We start from the raw sequence: 18,449 nt of genomic DNA on the forward strand, positions 1-18,449 counted from the left end.
GGTTAATGATGATGTTTTAGTCTCTGCCCCTACTACAAATTACATATCACACGTGTCTCTCACTGCATTTGGACATTTGTTGTTCTTGAATTCCTGTGACCGTCGGTCATCGGTCACTGTAGTTGTAGTTTTCACACGGCAGCTGTTTGAGGCTTACTTTTTAGTCTGTTCCTGTCTGCCTCTCATTTTCTAGATAGTCAGGGACTGACAAACACAGATGTGCAGTTACCATGGTGACAATAGTGAAATCAACACCTAATTAACATTTCTGTTGCATACTTTTAGTTCATTCGATGATGTTTTATTACTTAATAAAGCGTTCACAGTTGTAGGAGGGTTTTGAAGTCTCACCGCTACAAGCTGCTCGATGGCGAGGTAGTCACTGAGGGGGGCGTTCCGTCTGTAGCCCCAGGACTTGGTGTCAATGGTCATGCAGTTTTCCCATTTGTGTTTGAGCAGGTGTCCTGGCTGGTAGCGGTCGGAGCAGGTGTAATACCCACCGTGTGTGCAGATGGAGCCTTTCCCCCATCGATCGTTTGTCACCACTGTGTCCCGGACTGGACTGTCATCAAATAAGAATTATTGTATTTTCAGTTTTAAACCCCAGATGAGATAAAGGAGCACTTTCTTTGTGAGCTTACCTGTCGTTGTAGAGCCAGGCCAAGAACCCTGTGCTGTTCCAGTACTTGTCAGGTGCGTCTCCATCTCCATCGGACCACACCACCTCTGGTTTGTACTTGACAACCAGCTCGTAAAGCTCGGGCAGCGTCTTAGCGGTGGGGAAGTAGTTGGTCGTGAAGGCATTGGCAGCATCCTGCCTAAAGAGGGGGTTAAACCACTCGAAGAGAGAGTGGTAGAGCCCTAAACGCAGATCGCTGTGAGCGTGCAGCGCACTCGCCACTTCATCCACCAGGTCTCGCTTTGGTCCTACGTCTGCGGCGTTCCAGTTCCAGGAGTTCTTTGAGCCCCAAAGTGTGAAGCCTGTAAAATACACCAACACGAGAGTCCAGCTCCTGCCTGACCGTGATGAGACGAACACTGGCATCATGAGGTCAGGATGTACGCTCTGAAAGGATCCAGAACAAACTGCACACAGGCATGGCTGAAGGTCGTGATGAGAAACTCGTTTTCAACTAAACTCATTTTCTGACGAGAGACCAGAGAGTTGGTCGTTCTGGTCAAACCTTATGTTGTGAAGCGTTTGTGTTTCACTCGGCTACAACCACAGCATGTTTCAGCTCAGTGATTGTAACTGAGTTACAGCTGACTTTAAGTATTTGAGTAGCTGTGGTGGCCATCTTGAACTGGAGAGACGCCATATGTTAATCAGTTAGTACATCATTAACATACACCCACTGGTTTGGTTTGTGAGTTGTTTTGCTAAAAGACAGTTGGGGTTGTCACCAATATTCAAAGCCAGAGATTTAGACTAAAATGTGTAGTGCTCAGAGTGTGTGTTGGAGATGATGCTCAGCTACTACCGCACAAAACTTTAGCTCAGATCTGCAAAGTTCACTGAGTTACAACCAATGATGACTTTCTGGGAGTTTTCGTATCGGCTGGTTCGGGAGATATGTTGCTAATGCTACAGACAAACGCATGAACAAAAACTATCTCCCTTTTGTCTCTAGGCAGCAATAACTTAAAAATAAACCCCCATGTTGCACTTCAGGTTGCATTTCCATTACCTTCATGGTGTTTGGTGGTCAGGACAACGTACTTTGCCCCCGAAGAAGCAAAGATGTCCGTCCATTCTTGGGCATCGAAGAACTCTGCTGTAAACTGTGGTGCAAAGTCTTGGTACTTGAAATCTGGGGGATAATTGTTCTGCATGAAGTCGACATATGGCTTCAGCTTTTGTCCCTGCCAGTACCACCTGCCAAACACAGTGATGCAACAACACAGCTCATGAAGACTTTTGTACAAGAAAAGCTGCTCCTTACATTTTGTAACGATCGAACTAGAAGCAGAAAGAAGAACGTTGGAAATTGTTTACTGTCTATATGCGATGCCATAAAAATATTGGTAATAGAGCAAGATTGTTTTAAGTTACAAGAAGCACAGATTGTAGGACAGAATATTTTGAGTTTAGCTTTATTCAACGCAGTATAATAAAATAATAAACAAAGTTATATAAAAATTAATTTAAAACAAAAGCAAGCAGAAAAAAGAAAGGAACAGTAGTAAAATATATTTACACGTTCAATGGAGTGGGTAGAAGTATAAACTTATTGTTACACCCACCCTTATAGCATCATCCAATAATTTACTATTCATGGTAACAAGTAAATTCAATTAAACAATTAAATTCACAAGTAAGGTAATTCAAGCTGAAGCTCTAATAGTCACAGTTTATCACTGTTCCATCATATCTCACTGGCTCCATGCAGACGTATAGATGTTGCTTCTTATTGCCATATCATTTGCTTCATGAAGCTGCTCTACATGGAAAATCTGGGTGTACATGTACACTGTGGGCTACACCAGTATGAGGACTTCACGGCATTATTGGGAAGCAGCTGCAGAACTAGTCACATACTGTGAGTTTCTCTCTTGTTCTTTTGGTAAGCCCATATACACTAGAGTTGTATTCAACAAGCACATTTTATAAAGATCTTATAAACAAAGGTAAATGGACTGTACTTGTATAGCACCTTCTATCTTGTCAAGATACTCGGTGCTTTACAACAATCTGTGTTCTCGTTTACCCATTCATACAGCACTCTACTAGATCTCCACAAAGATAATTGAACAAATCATTCTAAAGAGACTAATTCAATTCAATTAAAAAATACTTTATTAATCCCAAAATGAAATTAATTGTTGTTGTAGCTCGTCATTAGAGTTGTTATAGATGCTGATGGTTTTGGGCAGGAAGGATTTCTTGTAGCAGCCCTTCCCACAGCCGATCCGAAGAAACTGGCTGCAGATGCCGATACGTCCACCCAGACCCTGCAGGCCTCTTGGGCAGCAGGGTCTGTTCTTGCCTGAATGCCGGCAGAACTCCTCCCCAAGCAATGGCCATTTCTTGCAGCAGCCGGCCGAGCCCCTCGTCACTGCGGACTTACTTGCAGGTGCCAGGGGACGATTTTGGTCCTCCCGCTGTTTTAAGTTGTGGTCAGGCACTTGAGCACAGCCTCCAGGTAGACGGTAATGCATCCACGGCATCTCCTTTTCAACTCATTTGGGATTGGGGCTGTAGTTGGTCTTATTTGGGCTTTTGAGATGTTAATCAGCAGTTCCCAGTTGTAGAAAACCACCTTGTTGTAACAATGTCCAAATGTGAAAAAGGTTTCAGTAAAAGTCCTTCCAGCAGCACAGCATCTGATGCCAGAGGAAGTAATCATCCGAAAAAAGTCATTTACATCAAGAAAAATTTGTAATTAAAGTTTTCAAAAGCAAAATCTCAGAATGGCCTTGCGACTCGTCCAGGGCGTACCCCGCCCCTCGCACGGTGATTGCTGGACATGGGCACCGGTGACCCCCGTGACCCAAAATGGAAGAAGCGGGTAAAAGATGGATGGATGGAAAATCTCAGAATGAATGTAAGAGAGCTACACCAACATGCAGCCACCTTGAGCGGCGCAATTCACAGATTATTCAGCGCAATAATCAGAGCTTTATCACATTCATGCACTGGTGGGACACGCATCAGAGGCAGTGAGGGGTTCAGTGTCTTGCCCAGGGACACTTCAGCATGTGGCTGCTGGTGGAATTGAACCCCCAACTTTCCACTTGGAGGACGACTGCTCTAACCACTCAGCCACAGCCGCCCCAATCTGTGTAGTTGATAGAGGATTAGTGAGGCTGATTTAGTATGATACTCAGGTTTAATAAGGCAACTTGTTCTGTGTAACCTACCTGCTACATTTCTAAAGGTTATATGGTGCAAAGTGTATTTTGTGGAAAAATTGGAGTATGATGCAGTCGAGACAAACTCATGGTGCTCAGCGTATTAAAATAAATAAAGGGTAATGCAAATTTCAAGCATAACATTCAGATCAAAGGTTTTTCATTCAACCTTTATTTAAACAGGTAAATCCCATTGAGCCCCGAGGACTCATTTACAAGACACCTGATTAAACAAATTACACTTTGAACAAGAGTTTAACCCCCTGCGACGATTAGAACAGTTGGTGTTGCTTAAAAACCGAGTTAATGTGAAAAGTTAACGTTTTTAATGGCATTGGGTCCTCCCACATCAAAACTGAACAGTAAATAAAATAAATAAAGCTGACACGAAGATGGAGGAAGAGCTCACCAGAACCACTCGCTGCCGAAGCTCGGCACAGAAAACACTCCCCAGTGGATGAAGATGCCGAACTTTGCCTGGTCGAACCAGTCTGGCAGCGGTCTCGAATCGATGGATTCCCAGTTCGGTTCGTATCTGGCTCTGCTGGCACCAAGCAGCATCAAGCAGACGAGAGAAACTCCTAATGTTCCCATTTCGAGCAGAGCTAAAATGATCCTGTTGGACGGGTTAGCTATCATATGTCAAAGGATTAAAGTCCTGAGAACCATCACATGATCAGCTGGCGATAATTAAAAAAAATATATATGTAAACAAGCGCTACAATGTTTTTAAAGTCAAGTGAGTTCCTTCTTCCGCAAAACTCTGGATGCGTTGGATATAAATCCTTGGACTTCGCGTTAAGTTTATCAAACTATACGAGACAACACCGCCTCCGCGGGCTACGCCAGGAACAAAATGTATCGAACGTCGTCAAGGTTTCACACATGCGCAGATCACATCCAAGCGGAACTGTTTTTGTTTGGGCTACACATGCTAGGCTACGTCGACTGCCACTGTCACATCTCTGCTGGGGATTTTGACAAGGTGTGAATAAAAATTAAGTTCCTGTTTTATTTCTTAAATATTTTACGATGCTGTAACTTGTTTTTTTTTTTCTTGTCAGGATGTAGAAGAAGTGATTGAGCGTTCTAAAAAGGTGAGGCTTCCGTCTGAAACGGGTCCCTCTTTCAAATGAGTCCCCGCGGCTCATGGAGGCTAGCCTGTATAAATAAAGATGGAACGAATGAAAGTTTTGCTCGTCTTGGTTTTGAAGTTAAAGTTCATGTGGTTTTATTGTCTAGGCTGGACTGTTGGCTGTGCTGGCAGTGGCCGAGCATGCTGGTGAATTTAACAAGATCATTGAGCTTTCTCAGAGGTAACACCTGCCTGAATGTTCTTAATGTGTTTCATGTGTTCAGAGTCCTTTAGTTAATGACAGCCTTTCCTGTTTTAGGTTTTCAGGGTTTGTTTTCCCCTGCTTAGGTGTGCATCCTGTTCAGGAAGTTTCTGCAGGGCAGCAGAGGGGTGCTGCTCCACAGGTAGATCTTTCCACCCAGCATCTGTTGCATCAAACTTTATTTTACATTTATTATTATTAGTGTGCATGAAGTGCACAGTTTGAGATCCAGTTTCGTTTATTTTCTTAATTAACTACTCGTGCAAACTTCATCCTATTGCAGCCGTTTGAATTTTGAATTCAGCTCATTCAGGAGTGGATGGCTGTGACTTGTTCTTGTGCACTTTATGATTTTTGAATTTTAAAAATGTAAATATGCGTTAAACTTTAATGTGGGATTTTCAGCTGCTTGGATTTTCCCCCTTCAGAGCACTTCAGCTTGAAAGTGCTGCAGACTAGAGACTCCAGTGAGCAGATGATGGTTCATGTCTTCCAGTATTTTAAGAACATAAAGGTTTGAGCTTTATGCAGAGGAGTTGCTCCAACTCAAGCACCTCAAAGCCTCAAACGTCAGGAGAGTTTATATAAAGCTGCATCTCCAAAAGTTAAAATATCGTGAAAAAGTTGTTGTTTTTTTTGTCAGTCATTTCAGAAAGTCAAACTCAAATATTACACAGATTCATCACACACAGATTTAAACATTTCAAGCCTTTATTTCTTGTAATTCTGATGATTATAACTTACAAATAATGAAAAATAAACTCGGTGATTAGAATATTCCAGAACCAGCTTCTGGTGTCGGTGTGGGCCGGTGCCGAGTCCTGCTGGAAAATGAAACCAGCGTCTCCATGAAGCTCGTCAGCAGAAGGAAGCAGGAAGTCTCTAAAGTGTCCTGCTAGATGCTGCGTGGACTTCAGAACACCCAGTGGACCAGAACCAGCAGAGGACATGGACCCAAACCATCCCTGACTGTGGAAACTTCACTCTGGACTTCATCAACGTGGATTCTGGACTTCTTCACTTCCTCCAGACTCTGAGACCATCCATCCATTATCTTTTACCCGCTTCTTCTATTTTGGGTCACGGGGGTCGCCGGTGCCCATGTCCAGCCATCACTGTGCGAGGGACGGGGGACACCCTGGACGGGTCGCCAGTCCATCACAGGGCCGACTCTGAGACCTTCAATTATAAATCTTTGATGTGAAAACAGGACGTTGGACCACTGAGAGACAGTCCAGGTCTTTGTGTCCTCAGCAGGTAAGACACTTCTGATGTCTCTGGTTCAGGAGTGGCTGAACTTGAGGAATGAGACATTTGTAGCTCGTGTCCAGGAGTACAAACTAAACCACCTCAGTTCTTCTCCACAGTGTAACTCTTCCCTTCTTGAATATCTTGTACTAAAACATTTAGGTTCACTTCATTCCCTGTTTAATTCCAGTCCAGAAAAACACTCATCTACAAAACTACGACGGGGGACATCGGGGTACTGCTCGTTACTGTACTAGCACGTGCACTAATATTACCAATATCCATTGTAGTTCTAAGTAAATAGTAAATGTACCACTATTTCTAAGGGTACTTGTATAATCCTCCATCTCACGTCTTCAGCTCGTCCAGAATGCTGCAGCTCGGCTTTTAACCAGAACTCGTAGGTCTGAACATATTACTCCAGTTCTGTCCTCCCTTCACTGGCTCCCTGTTCCTACAAGGACAGTCTTTAAAATTCTTCTGTTCACCTTCAAATGCCTAAATGGCCTCGCACCCCTTCACCTCTCTGAGCTTCAGGAACCTTACGTTCCCTCTCGGGCCCTGAGATCATCTGATCAGCTGCTCTTGGCTGTTCCAAAAACAAGAAGCTCAGAGGAGATCGGGCTTTTTCAGTCATGGACTCTGGAGCAACCTGCCCCCCAACATCAGGCAGGACACCTCCCTTCAACCTGCCCCCCAACATCAGGCAGGACACCTCCCTCCCTCACTTCAAATCCCCCATCTGTTCTCGCAGGCATTTCACACAGTGTGAGTTGTTGTTGTTGTTGTTGTTGTTGTTGTTGTTGTTGTTGTTGTTGTTGTTGTTGATAAGCACTTTGATAACAGTTTCTGTTTTAAATGTGCTCTATAAATAAAGTTGTCTTATACCAGTACTGATACTTGTATAATAAAGTACTACTAATAATGGTGCTTCTAGTACTAGTATATTAGTAGTAGTAGTAGTAGTAGTACTATTGCTGCTAGTTTTGTAATGGTAGTAATTTTGCTAATGTACTTGTTCTAGTAGTATTATAATATTAGTTTAGTAATTGTGCTAATAGTACAATTTATTAATTGTACTAATGCTTCAATGATATTTGTGTAGTACTTGGTACAACTAGTAATAGTAATACTAGTATTTGTGCTACTTTAGTAATTTGATTTTGTTTCCAGTTCGTGCACACTTTTTTTTTTTTTTTTTTCAGAAAAACCTTATCCTTGTTAAGGTTGAGATGCTTTAGTATGTTTTCATTTAAATAAACTAATAAATGTATTAAAATAAACAATGATCAACATTTGTCACCGCACACCGCCGAAGGCAAAGGGCGATAATGTTTTTGCCCATTTTGGTGTGTTTTGTCGCGTGATGTATTTGAATGAAACTGTAATCGTTGGATGTACGTCTACAACTTATGAAGTCAGCCACATTCAAAATGGCCGCCATAGCTTTGTCACGTTAGCCAACACTCAGTTCTTCTGAGAACGAGTCGAGCTTTGGTGTGGTAGTAGCTGAGAGTCATGCCTGCACTCGTGAGCATTTTCTGATTGTTATACAGCTGGAGTCCACTGTATCAGTGTTAGCAAAATATCTCATGAACTCCTGGACCCCTCATTGTTTTTTGTGCCCACGTGATTTTAAACCTTTAATCTGCGACCCGACCTCTTGACCTTGATTCGTGTTGGGTCTCGGACTTGATTCCACATTTCAAAAACATCAGTGCCGTTCATTTGAGGATTTAACGTGCCTTCTGGTGCGAGTGTGGCCACGTGACGCACCGTCCGGTGGCGGGCGATGTGCATTTCATCCAGGAACGCTTGCTTCATAAGAGAAGTTATTTTATTTTAACGGACGTGTGTCTGGTTTGCAGGACCTTGATGCAGCTTTACCGATCATGAAGAAATACAAAGAAGAACTTGTTGCCATCGGAGAGGTAACTTCAGACGATTAAACTCGAACATGCAGCATCATAACCGAAGCTGTCGCCTCTTTTCTGTTCTTAACTGTGTCGAGGTTTAAAAATGAGTTTCATCTTTCTTCCGTACGTTTTTCAGCACGTAACTCCTTTAATCATTTTAGCTGTTTCAACAATTCATGCATGAAAACGTTCGGCTCCTTCAGGACATTCCTGCTGGGACTTTTGATGTTTGTGCAGTTTTTTACTTTTACAAATATTTATCGTTTTCAGTCGGGTTTTTTTTTTTTTTATCACTGAAACTGAACGGAGCTCTTCACATCCTTCAAACCCTTCAGCTCTTTAAAACCTTTTACTGCTCATTTCATTCCAATTCTGCTTATTTCGGCTACTTTTTATTTTATTTACAAATTTTTAAACTTTTTTTTGTTGTTTGTTTTTCAGCTACTTTTTTTTAGCTAATTTTAGCTTTTTGCACTCATTTCCGTTTATTTCTACATAAGCAAACTTGTGCTCGTTCCACTTCTAATTTCAGCTTTTTGATGCTCTTTAGCTCATTTTTGTATTTTTCAACTTTTCTGTTAATTTGAGCTCTTTATGTTCCTGTGTGCTTCTAACTTTTATCTTTTTATTTTATTTTAGTTCATGTTTTTGTTTCGTTTTCGGCTTCTTTTAGCTTCTCTCTATTTTTCAGCTATTGATGCATTTGAAATAAGTTTCAGCTTGTTCAGCAGTTTTCATTCGCAGGATGTGCAGTTTCTCTGGTCCCCGCTGAGACTTTTTATTCACGGTTTGTTGCTGCAGGTCGGTCTGGATTTTACGCCCCGGTTTGTCAGCAGCGATTTGGATAAAGAGAATCAGAGGCGAGTCCTGATCCGTCAAGCACAGCTCGCCAAGGAGCTGGACCTCCCCCTGTGAGTTTTGCTTCGGCTCGTCGTGTTAAAAATCAAGAAATAAATCTGGATATTTCCAGAATCACCGACTTCATTCAGTGGTTTAAAATTAGAGCCGTTTTGTGTTTGTTCATGCAAGTTCCCTGTGGTAGCCATCTTGAACTGAAGTGACATTAGCGATTACTTTCTGAGAGTTTCAATGATATTTGTTCAGTGGTTTGTGGATATTTTGCTAACACTAAAACATCCCTTTTATTTGTGGACAATTAATAAATCAAACTGATACCATGGGAGGCAAAGTTTTTTTGGGGACTGCCATGCACTGGATGCTTCCAGTACTGTACCACCTGTTATCATCCTCCAGATAGTTCAAGCTTTCTGATTGGCTCAGGTTGTTTCTATGGTAACGAGCCTGCTGGCCATTATCAGGTTGATGAAGAAAGGTGGAGCTTCTGTAACATGGAAGCCACATGACTCAGGTGACTACAGAAAGTAATCATCAGCTGCATCTCCAGAAGTGATTAACTTCTGGAGACATTTTGATTCAAGATGGCTGCCACAGCTACTGAGCAAACGCCAAAAACTCCGTCGTTCTTTGAGATACTGAGCTGAAATTTAGTTTGGTTGCAGCTGAGAGTGAGTTGTTAAACATTCCTGTTCCATTTTTTCCATTTGAATCCAGTAATGTTAATGGAAGTGTATGTGTTTTAATATGGAGGAGTTACTGTACCCAGTTAGAAATGTATGTTTTCCCAGTAACAGTAAATCTGGTAAGACTCAGATGTCCCAGCTTTCCAGCAGCCTTGAACGCAGCATTATGTTTGTGAATCTGGAGGCTAATCCGTGCACAGCAGGGGATTTGTGCACGTGTATTGGACCATTTGTATGCATAGAATATTCGTGCTCGTGCAGTTAGAAACGTGTACGTTTGTAAAACTCGTGGTGTGCTCGTGTCTCTAATTTTGGGACTAATTTGTCTTCGTGTAATGACAAAAGTCTTCTTGTTAGAAATGTTCACTCGAGATCTGCAGGACGACCCACCATCCAGCTGCTGAAGGAACAAGGTGAGAAGTTCACGTTGTTTACATCTGGATGAAGTACAGCTGCGTCTCCAAACGTTAGAACATCGTGAAAACGTTTAAAAAAAATTATCGGTCATTTCAGAAAGTCCAACTCAAATATTACAGATTCATCACACACAAATTTAAACATTTCAAGCCTTTATTTCTTGTAATTATGATGATTATAACTTACAAATAATGAAAAATAAACTCAGTGATTAGAATATTCCAGAACCAGCTTCTAACCGGCAACCTTCTGTCACAGGCCCACCTTCTCTAACCACTGCGCCACCACCCCTATTTTATATATTTTTAAGCCGTAATAATCAAAAGTACAATCAAGTATTTAAATATTTCGCTCTGTGTAATGAATCTATACGAGTTAGACTTTGTGAAATGATTGATATATATTTTTTAGCATTTTCACAGTATTTCCTGAGATGCCTGTTCAAACGCGTTCAGCTGCAGTTTCTCCACTCCGCCACCAGGTGTCGACAAAGCTCTTCTTCATGCTTTTGATGGGAAGCCGTCTGTCGCCATGGAGGGAGTGAAGGCCGGGTTCTTCTTTTCCATCCCGCCGTCCATAATCCGGAGCGAGCAGGTACGACCTGAAGCTCTCACATTTCACCTTGTTCAGGCCCGTTGTACTCTGAACTTTTGTCACGTTGCAGCCACAAACTTCAAAGTAGTTTAGTGAAATTTCTTCATCAACGACCAACACAAAGGTGCACATTGGGTCAGATGATGGACTGAACAGAGCTCTGAGATGATCAAAGCTTGGAGTATTGTTTTATAACCTAACTCTGCTGTAAGCTTCACAACAACGTTACTCCTGACCTGTCTGGTTTGATCCTTGGTCTTCATGATGCTGAGGCCTTCACTGCTGGATTTATAGTGAGGTTAACGTAAACACATCTGGATTTGTTTTACTAATTAGATGGATTCTTAGACTGGGAGATCAAAATAACTAGGGTGAACACAAATTATAATTTTTATTTGTAAATAATTTTAAATCCTGTGCATTATTTTCTCTTCCACTTCACACTGAGCTACTTTGTGTTGGTCTGCAACATAAAATCACAGAAAAATACTTTGAAGTTTGTGTAAGAGGATTGAAGACTTTTTCTATGCAAGTAGATTAATAATACTGGTAAATAATAATAAATGAACAAGTTCTGCTGTTTTTGACAGTTTTCATTGACTGAATTTAACATTAAAAATTAACGACTGATGATTTTTATGTTCTGAACCAAGAAGCAGAAACTTGTAAAACAGTTGCCCCTGGAGAACATCTGCCTGGAAACAGATTCTCCAGCTCTCGGTCCAGAAAAACAGGTACAAATTATTTAAAATTGCATTTAACGTGATGTGAACAGGTGCTTGAACCAACATCCTTATGGTAATGTAATCTAAAAACATTACAAGTGTTTTAGCTCGTCACAATAATTGTTTTACACCCCAGGTTTCCAAAGAGTTGGAACAATGTATGAAATGTAAATAAAAAATTATGCAATGATTTTCAAATTTCATAAATCCCTATTTTATTCTCAGTGGAACACTGTAAGCATTAAATGTTTAGAGTTTATAAATTATATCAGTTCTCGTCTACTATGAAGCCTTTATTTCCAGATGAGTAAGCAGTCCATGCCAGAGGCACTAATGCACCCATATAACGTCAGAGAGGCAGGCTTTTGAACCGTATCCAACTTATCAGCATGCTGTTCAAAAGCCTGCCTCTCTGATGTTATAAGGGTGCATGACTGCCTCTGGCATGGACCGCTTACTCATCTGGAAATAATAACTTCATATTAAGAGTCCAAAAAATGGGTTTGATGTTTGGAAATCGTTGCATTCCGTCTTTATTTACTTTTTTTTAAACCTGCCAACTTTTGAAGGATCGGGGTTGTACTTTAGTAAAACTCTTCAGTCGTGTAGCAGCTTTTCCATTTTTATCGCCGCCTTTTCGCTTCGTGTCTGCAGGTAAGAAATGAGCCACAAAACATCTGCGTCTGTGCGGAGTACATCAGTAAGATTAAGGGGGTGTCGCTGGAGACGGTGATCGAGGCGACGACACAAAACGCACTGCGGCTTTTCCCCAAGCTGAAGTCTGCCCTCCGACCCTGATGGTCCGTTTCCTTCACCAAGAACAAGCTCCAGTTCTTAAATTTCTTTAATGACGGTTTGTTGGAAGGTAACTGGAAGTCCTCTTGAGCCGTTGTTACACACCATCACTGTCAAATGCAAATAATAAAAGATGTGCTGACTTCACTTGTGTCTTTGCTGTAATGCATTTTGGGGTTTAAAGGCCACTGGGACGTCAGTTTCTCTGAAACTCCTGCAACATACGGAATGACCGCTGGACTGGGTGGTTGTATTTTGGATCAAAGTTGGAAAAATGTTTCAGAGGACCTGACTCAACCTGGTTAGAGCCGAACTACACACAACTAAAGATGGCCGACACATTCAGCTCACCTACATGTAAATAATTATACATGTATTAAAGGATATTTGATATGATGATATGGTCGTAGTTATTCTTTATTTATTTAATCTTTGCAAGAATAAAAAACATGCACTACATGCTAACAGATCACGCTAAATCAAACAAGGTGTTGTGATACTGCATTAGATTACATACAAACAGAACCACGCTGCTAACAGAACCACTCTGCTGGCAAAACTGCATTTCTGATAGCAATATGCTGCTAACAGGACCGTGCTGCTAACAGGACCACTCTGCTGGCAAAACTGCATTTCTAATAGCAACATGCTGCTAACAGAACCATACTGCTGACAGGATTGTGCTGCTAACAGAACCATACTGCTGACAGGATTGTGCTGCTAACAGGACCATTCTGCTGGTAAAACCATGTTTGTAATAGTAACATGCTGCTAACAGGACCGTGCTGCTAACAGGACCATGCTGCTAACAGAACCACTCTGCTGGCAAAACTGCATTTCTGATAGCAATATGCTGCTAACAGGACCGTGCTGCTAACAGGACCACTCTGCTGGCAAAACTGCATTTCTAATAGCAACATGCTGCTAACAGGACCATACTGCTGACAGGATTGTGCTGCTAACAGGACCATTCTGCTGGTAAAACCATGTTTGTAATGGTAACATGCTGCTAACAGGACCGTGCTGCTAACAGGAATGTGCTGCTAAGAGAACCTCACAGCTAACAGAACCACTCTGCTGGCAAAACCACATTTCTAACAGCAACATGCTGCTAACAGGACCATGCTGCTAACAGGAATGTGCTGCAAAGAGAACCTCACAGCTAACAGAACCACTTGGTTAATAGGACCACACTGCTAACAGGACGTGCTGCTAACAGGACCATGTTGCTAACAGGACCATGCTGCTAACAGGACCATGTTGCTAACAGGACCGTGCTGCAAAGAGAACCTCACAGCTAACAGAACCACTTGGTTAATAGGACCACACTGCTAACAGGACGTGCTGCTAACAGGACTGTGCTGCTAACAGGACCATGTTGCTGACAAGTGTCGTGCTGTTCAGAGAACCTCTCTAACAGAAGCTCTCGACCTTGACCTCAGTGGCCTCATCTATTAAGTTCATGACAAAAACCAATGCAGACATGTTCCTGGTTTTACTTTTCTACACCGTCTTACAATCTAGTTGTTTTTTTCCCACTGCTTTTTCCTTTTGACTGTCCTTTTGGTTGCCATTTTATTTTAACTTGTAAATAATAATAATTTGTACGCCTCTTTTGTGATTGTCCATTGTTGTCATCGCTCTTTGTTAAAACCAGGTCTCTCTTGTAAACGAGTCCCGAGGCTCAATGGGACTAACCTGAAAAAATAAAGGTTGAATAAAATAAAAAAAGCTTGCTACTCTCAGAACAGCTTTGCTGACAGTGTTTTAATAACATTATTTGTTGTTTTAATTACTTTTTATAGTTTTATATTGTTGTTGCTTTATGTTGTAGAACAGGTCTCTCTTGAAAACGAGTCCTTGTGACTCCTTGAGACCAACAAAGGTTAAATAAATTAACAAATAGATTTGATTAAAGCTGCTATATTTTCATCTTTTCTGAACATAAAGTGACCTGAGTTTAACAGTTTTTCATAAAAGATGAGCCAGACCTTTCGTTTCATGTTTAAGAACTGTACACCAGCACGTGACGCTCGAAAACAGAAATGGACGGGAAGCTCGTGAATGCATCACGCGTGCAGTTCAGGGCCCGCCCTGATCGTCGGACACGTCAGCATCCAGACTGACAGTTTGAACAACCAGTGTGGCACTGGATGGTCCAGGCTCGGCGCGTGAACTTCGCCTCATTGGGCCGGTGCTTTGGTCTTTTGCCCGGAGGAAACGTGCACGTCCTTCGGGAGTCGCCCGCCTCGCGGCCGGACTGGAGGTGGGGGGTTCACAGTAAAAGTCAAGGTGAGCGAGGAGCTCGTGCTGGTTTTTGCACAACAATGCTCGCGGCCCTGCACGCGCTCTGAGCTGAGCCCGAGCTTGTGGTGAGTGGGAGACGTGGCTGTTTGCACGAATCGTGTCTGAAATCGCGCACGTCCACGATCATCGCGGTGTCGCTGCTGCGGGGAGACGGTTTCTTCACGGTTTATCGTGTTCGGCTCGTTGGCCCAGCCGGAGCAGGCCAGGTGCTGCTTTGTTGTTCTGCGAGCACGAACTGTGCTGGTCAGCTCTTCCTCCTCTTCTTCAACCAGCTGCTGCTCATCATCAAGTTGTTTGCAGATGTCCAACTGAAGGCCCGCGGGCCAGACCCGGCCCTTGTTCTGGTTTTATTCGGCCCATGCAACAATAGTTCAAATGTATCGGAGCTAACTTTCTGACTGAGGTTGTGTTCAGAATGTGCACTCACTCACTACAAAGTGTTTTCTCTAGTAAAATAAACTGGACGGGGTACTCCAGATGTTTTTGTACTCGTCGGTACTTCATAATTATGTGCAGAATGTTCGCACAGTTCTTTGACACAACCACCGACTGCAGCTGTAACTGTAGAACATGAGAGATTGAGCAATGTATTAAAATTTCCTGTATAATTAAATACATTTGCAGAGTCTAAAGATCAATAATGAGCCACAGATGTTCACATTAACCTGCTGGCTCATGCTGCAATGCATTCTGGTCTATTTGTACCTGTGTACTGTACATTTCCTGTTCTTTTCCTGAATCAAGAGCAGTTTCCAGCTTCATGTCCACTTCGTTTCTACCCACCTGCTGCCTTGTGTGAATCATGGGCTCGACTTCCAGGCGGACCAGAACCAGCGTTTATGTGCGACCAGTACGAGTTAATGTAGTTTAAATCATAAAACTGAAGACACTGTGTCCTCCATACACCTGAAGTCAAATCTGATGTTCTGTCTCTGCTTTCAATCCTTCTGAGGACCCGGCGTCTCTTCTCCGGTGGTTTATTGTCCAGACACAAAGTTGGATGCAGGTTTTCCTCCGTCGGTTGTTTGTCAACAAAGTGAAATGAGCTCACATGCACAGTTTTGGGTTTTCTCTTCAAGTTCACGTTGTTCAGACACGTTCTTCTTAATTCCTCCTCTGCAGGTAGAAGATGAAACTAAACCTCTGTTCAAACTGTTGTTGTAGCCTCTGATTTAGTTTGGTCTGGTTCTGCAGCTGTGAACACAACAGGTACCTGAACGCAGCACGGCTATTTTAGTAAACTTTATGGTTGTTAAATAAATGTAAACAAAACAAAAACAGAGTTTTATCTGCTGAACCAAATGCAGATTACTTTCAGATAAACCGCGGTCCGTGCTCCACTACCGCGGTTAAAGATAAAAGAAGCTAAAGGCTCAATAAAAGAAGCTAAAGGCTCAATAAAAGAAGCTAAAGGCCAGATAAAAGAAGCCAAAGGCCAGTTAAAAGATGCCAAAGGCCTGATAAAAGAAGCTAAAGACCCGATAAAAGAAGCTAAAGACTCAATAAAAGAAGCTAAAGGCCAGTTTAAAGAAGCTAAAGGCAAGTTAAGAAGCTAAAGACTCAATAAAAGAAGCTAAAGGCCAGTTTAAAGAAGCTAAAGGCAAGTTAAGAAGCTAAAGACTCATAAAAGAAGCTAAAGGCCAGTTTAAAGAAACTAAAGGCCAGATAAAAGAAGCTAAAGGCCAGTTAAAAGATGCCAAAGGCCCGATAAAAGAAGCTAAAGACCCGATAAAGGAAGCTAAAGACTCAATAAAAGAAGCTAAAGACTCAATAAAAGAAGCTAAAGGCCAGTTTAAAGAAGCTAAAGGCAAGTTAAGAAGCTAAAGACTCAATAAAAGAAGCTAAAGGCCAGTTTAAAGAAACTAAAGGACAGATAAAAAAAGGTAAAGGCCCAATAAAAGAAACTAAAGCCCAATAAAAGAAGCTAAAGGTTCATTATTAGAAGATAAAGGTCAGTTAAAAGAAGCTGAAAGGCCATCTAAAATGCTGTAGGGTAAGCTAAAAGTAGGAAAATTAGCTAGTAGCAACTGTGTGGCTGAAAGCTAAAATTTGAAAAAGTATCTAAAATAAGCAAAAGGCTAGCTGATAGTAGCAACAGTCTCGGTAAAAGAATCAAAAGGCCGGATGAAAGTAGCGAGTGGTGGCGCAGAGGTTAGAGAGGTGGGCCTGTGATCCGAAGATCGCCGGTTCACGCCCCGGCCCCGACAACATCAAAATTGTGGGTGGGGTAGGTGAAACACCCACACTTGCCCCCACCCTCATTTGCCCCACTCTGGGCCCATGAGCAAGGCCCTTAACCCCCACCATGTGCTCCCTAGAAGAAATAAAAAACAGGTCTCTCTTGAAAATGAGTTCTCGTGGCTCAATGAGACTAACCTGGATAAATAAAGGCTAAATGAAAAAAAATGTAGCAAAAGGCTAGCTGCATGTAGCAAAAGGCTGGCAGCCACTATTCTGCTAGAAATGGCACAATAGTAGCTAAAAACTAAGCCTAGCGTAAAAAGACCAAAGTAGAGCGATGAACCTGAAAAGAGGAAGTTTTTAAAGGAACTGAAGAGATTTAAATTAATTTTATAAAAGAAATGTTTTAAATAGAATCAAAACCTTTTGAATCATAAAAGTTACAGAAGCCATCATGGTCATAGAGCCTGAATGAGCCGAACATTTTCCTACATACTTGATTCAAACAGCACAAAGTAGTTAAAAATTATAATCTAAGACGGCGACAGGCTGGATTATATTTTTGATGTTTAGACCATGTAAATCTGAAAACCACGGTTAATTTACTGTACTGTGCAGGTGACAGCTCCTGCTCGTCTGGGTCACGCCATGACGGGGGACTTGGTGGTCCGGCGAGGCCTGAACTGGATGAAACAGGCGGCCAGCCGGGCCTCGACAGGCAGCCTGAGCAGCTCCAGCAGCCGGAGGCGCGTGGACTTCCTGCACGCCGTCCGATCAGCGAAGGTGAGCGCGCTCCAACAGGTAGCACGTCCTGCAGCTGCAGACCGCCGGGCCCCGTGCTCAGGTGATGTCTGTCACCTTCACCTGGACAACAGCCCCAAGGTGGTGGTCAGCGTCAAAACCAGTTCCTTTAAAGTTATTTTAATAATGATTCTGGAAGTGAAAGGTCTCAAAATGAAATGTTGAGAAATGAGAGTTGCAGCCGTTTGGGTCAAACCTTGTTTTTGCAGAATCTTCATGTTCAGAAGTTTAAACATCTTTACATTTAAAGTCCAGCTCAGGTTCTGTTCAGCTTTTAGCTCTGGTCGAATCAATGGCACTTCTTAAACTTATATCCTAAATCAGTGGCTCCCAAACCTTTTGGCTTCGGTCCCCCAAAGTAAGAATAATAAAAACTCGGGGTACAAATACTGTTTTCTGCTGTAAAAGTCACATCAGTCCAAAAAAGCATCATGAAGAGGAAAACAACATATATGTCACATTTATTATGCGTCACCACTGACCCCTCGCGTTTATTATGTGTTTATTTAATGGTCCATCCATCCATCCATCCATCCATCCATCCATCCATCCATCCATCCATCCGTCCGTCCGTCCGTCCGTCCGTCCGTCCGTCCGTCCGTCCGTCCGTCCGTCCGTCCGTCCGTCCGTCCGTCCGTCCGTCCGTCCGTCCGTCCGTCCGTCCGTCCGTCCGTCCGTCCGTCCGTCCGTCCGTCCGTCCGTCCGTCCGTCCGTCCGTCCGTCCGTCCGTCCGTC

General features: G+C 42.5%; 3 protein-coding genes across 4 annotated transcripts in view; 2 read left to right on the top strand and 1 right to left on the bottom strand.

Moving 5' to 3' along the window:
- fuca2 (alpha-L-fucosidase 2) overlaps positions 1-4,619 on the bottom strand; it is an 11,121-nt gene extending 6,502 nt beyond the window's left edge. Inside the window, exons 1-4 of the mRNA XM_037695564.1 lie at positions 4,262-4,619; positions 1,689-1,876; positions 642-981; positions 352-562 (exon numbers count right to left, since the gene is read on the bottom strand). Of these exons, the coding sequence (XP_037551492.1) occupies positions 352-562; positions 642-981; positions 1,689-1,876; positions 4,262-4,491 (969 nt within the window). The 5' untranslated portion in view covers positions 4,492-4,619. The remainder of the gene's footprint in view (positions 1-351; positions 563-641; positions 982-1,688; positions 1,877-4,261) is intronic.
- A 130-nt stretch (positions 4,620-4,749) lies between these two features.
- Positions 4,750-12,480, top strand: LOC119427605 (putative deoxyribonuclease TATDN3). Of its 2 annotated transcripts, none has more exons than XM_037695240.1 (10): positions 4,750-4,837; positions 4,917-4,949; positions 5,095-5,168; positions 5,247-5,331; positions 8,306-8,368; positions 9,155-9,264; positions 10,252-10,307; positions 10,793-10,905; positions 11,559-11,639; positions 12,285-12,480. In XM_037695240.1, exons 1-10 carry the CDS (start codon positions 4,784-4,786, stop codon positions 12,426-12,428), a joined length of 813 nt encoding a protein of 270 aa, XP_037551168.1. In that variant the 5' UTR covers positions 4,750-4,783; the 3' UTR covers positions 12,429-12,480. The 2 variants fall into 2 exon arrangements, with proteins under 2 accessions (XP_037551168.1, XP_037551169.1); XM_037695241.1 differs by having other exon boundaries at positions 11,562-11,639.
- A 2,139-nt stretch (positions 12,481-14,619) lies between these two features.
- The window catches only part of coq8ab (coenzyme Q8A, genome duplicate b), a 17,724-nt gene continuing 13,894 nt past the window's right edge, over positions 14,620-18,449 (top strand). Inside the window, exons 1-2 of the mRNA XM_037695239.1 lie at positions 14,620-14,717; positions 17,532-17,696. Coding sequence (XP_037551167.1) covers positions 17,562-17,696 — 135 coding nt within the window. The 5' untranslated portion in view covers positions 14,620-14,717; positions 17,532-17,561. The remainder of the gene's footprint in view (positions 14,718-17,531; positions 17,697-18,449) is intronic.

Source organism: Nematolebias whitei, chromosome 21 (genome assembly GCF_014905685.2).
Source record: "Nematolebias whitei isolate Nwh7 chromosome 21, NemWhi1, whole genome shotgun sequence".
Lineage (NCBI taxonomy): Eukaryota > Metazoa > Chordata > Actinopteri > Cyprinodontiformes > Rivulidae > Nematolebias > Nematolebias whitei.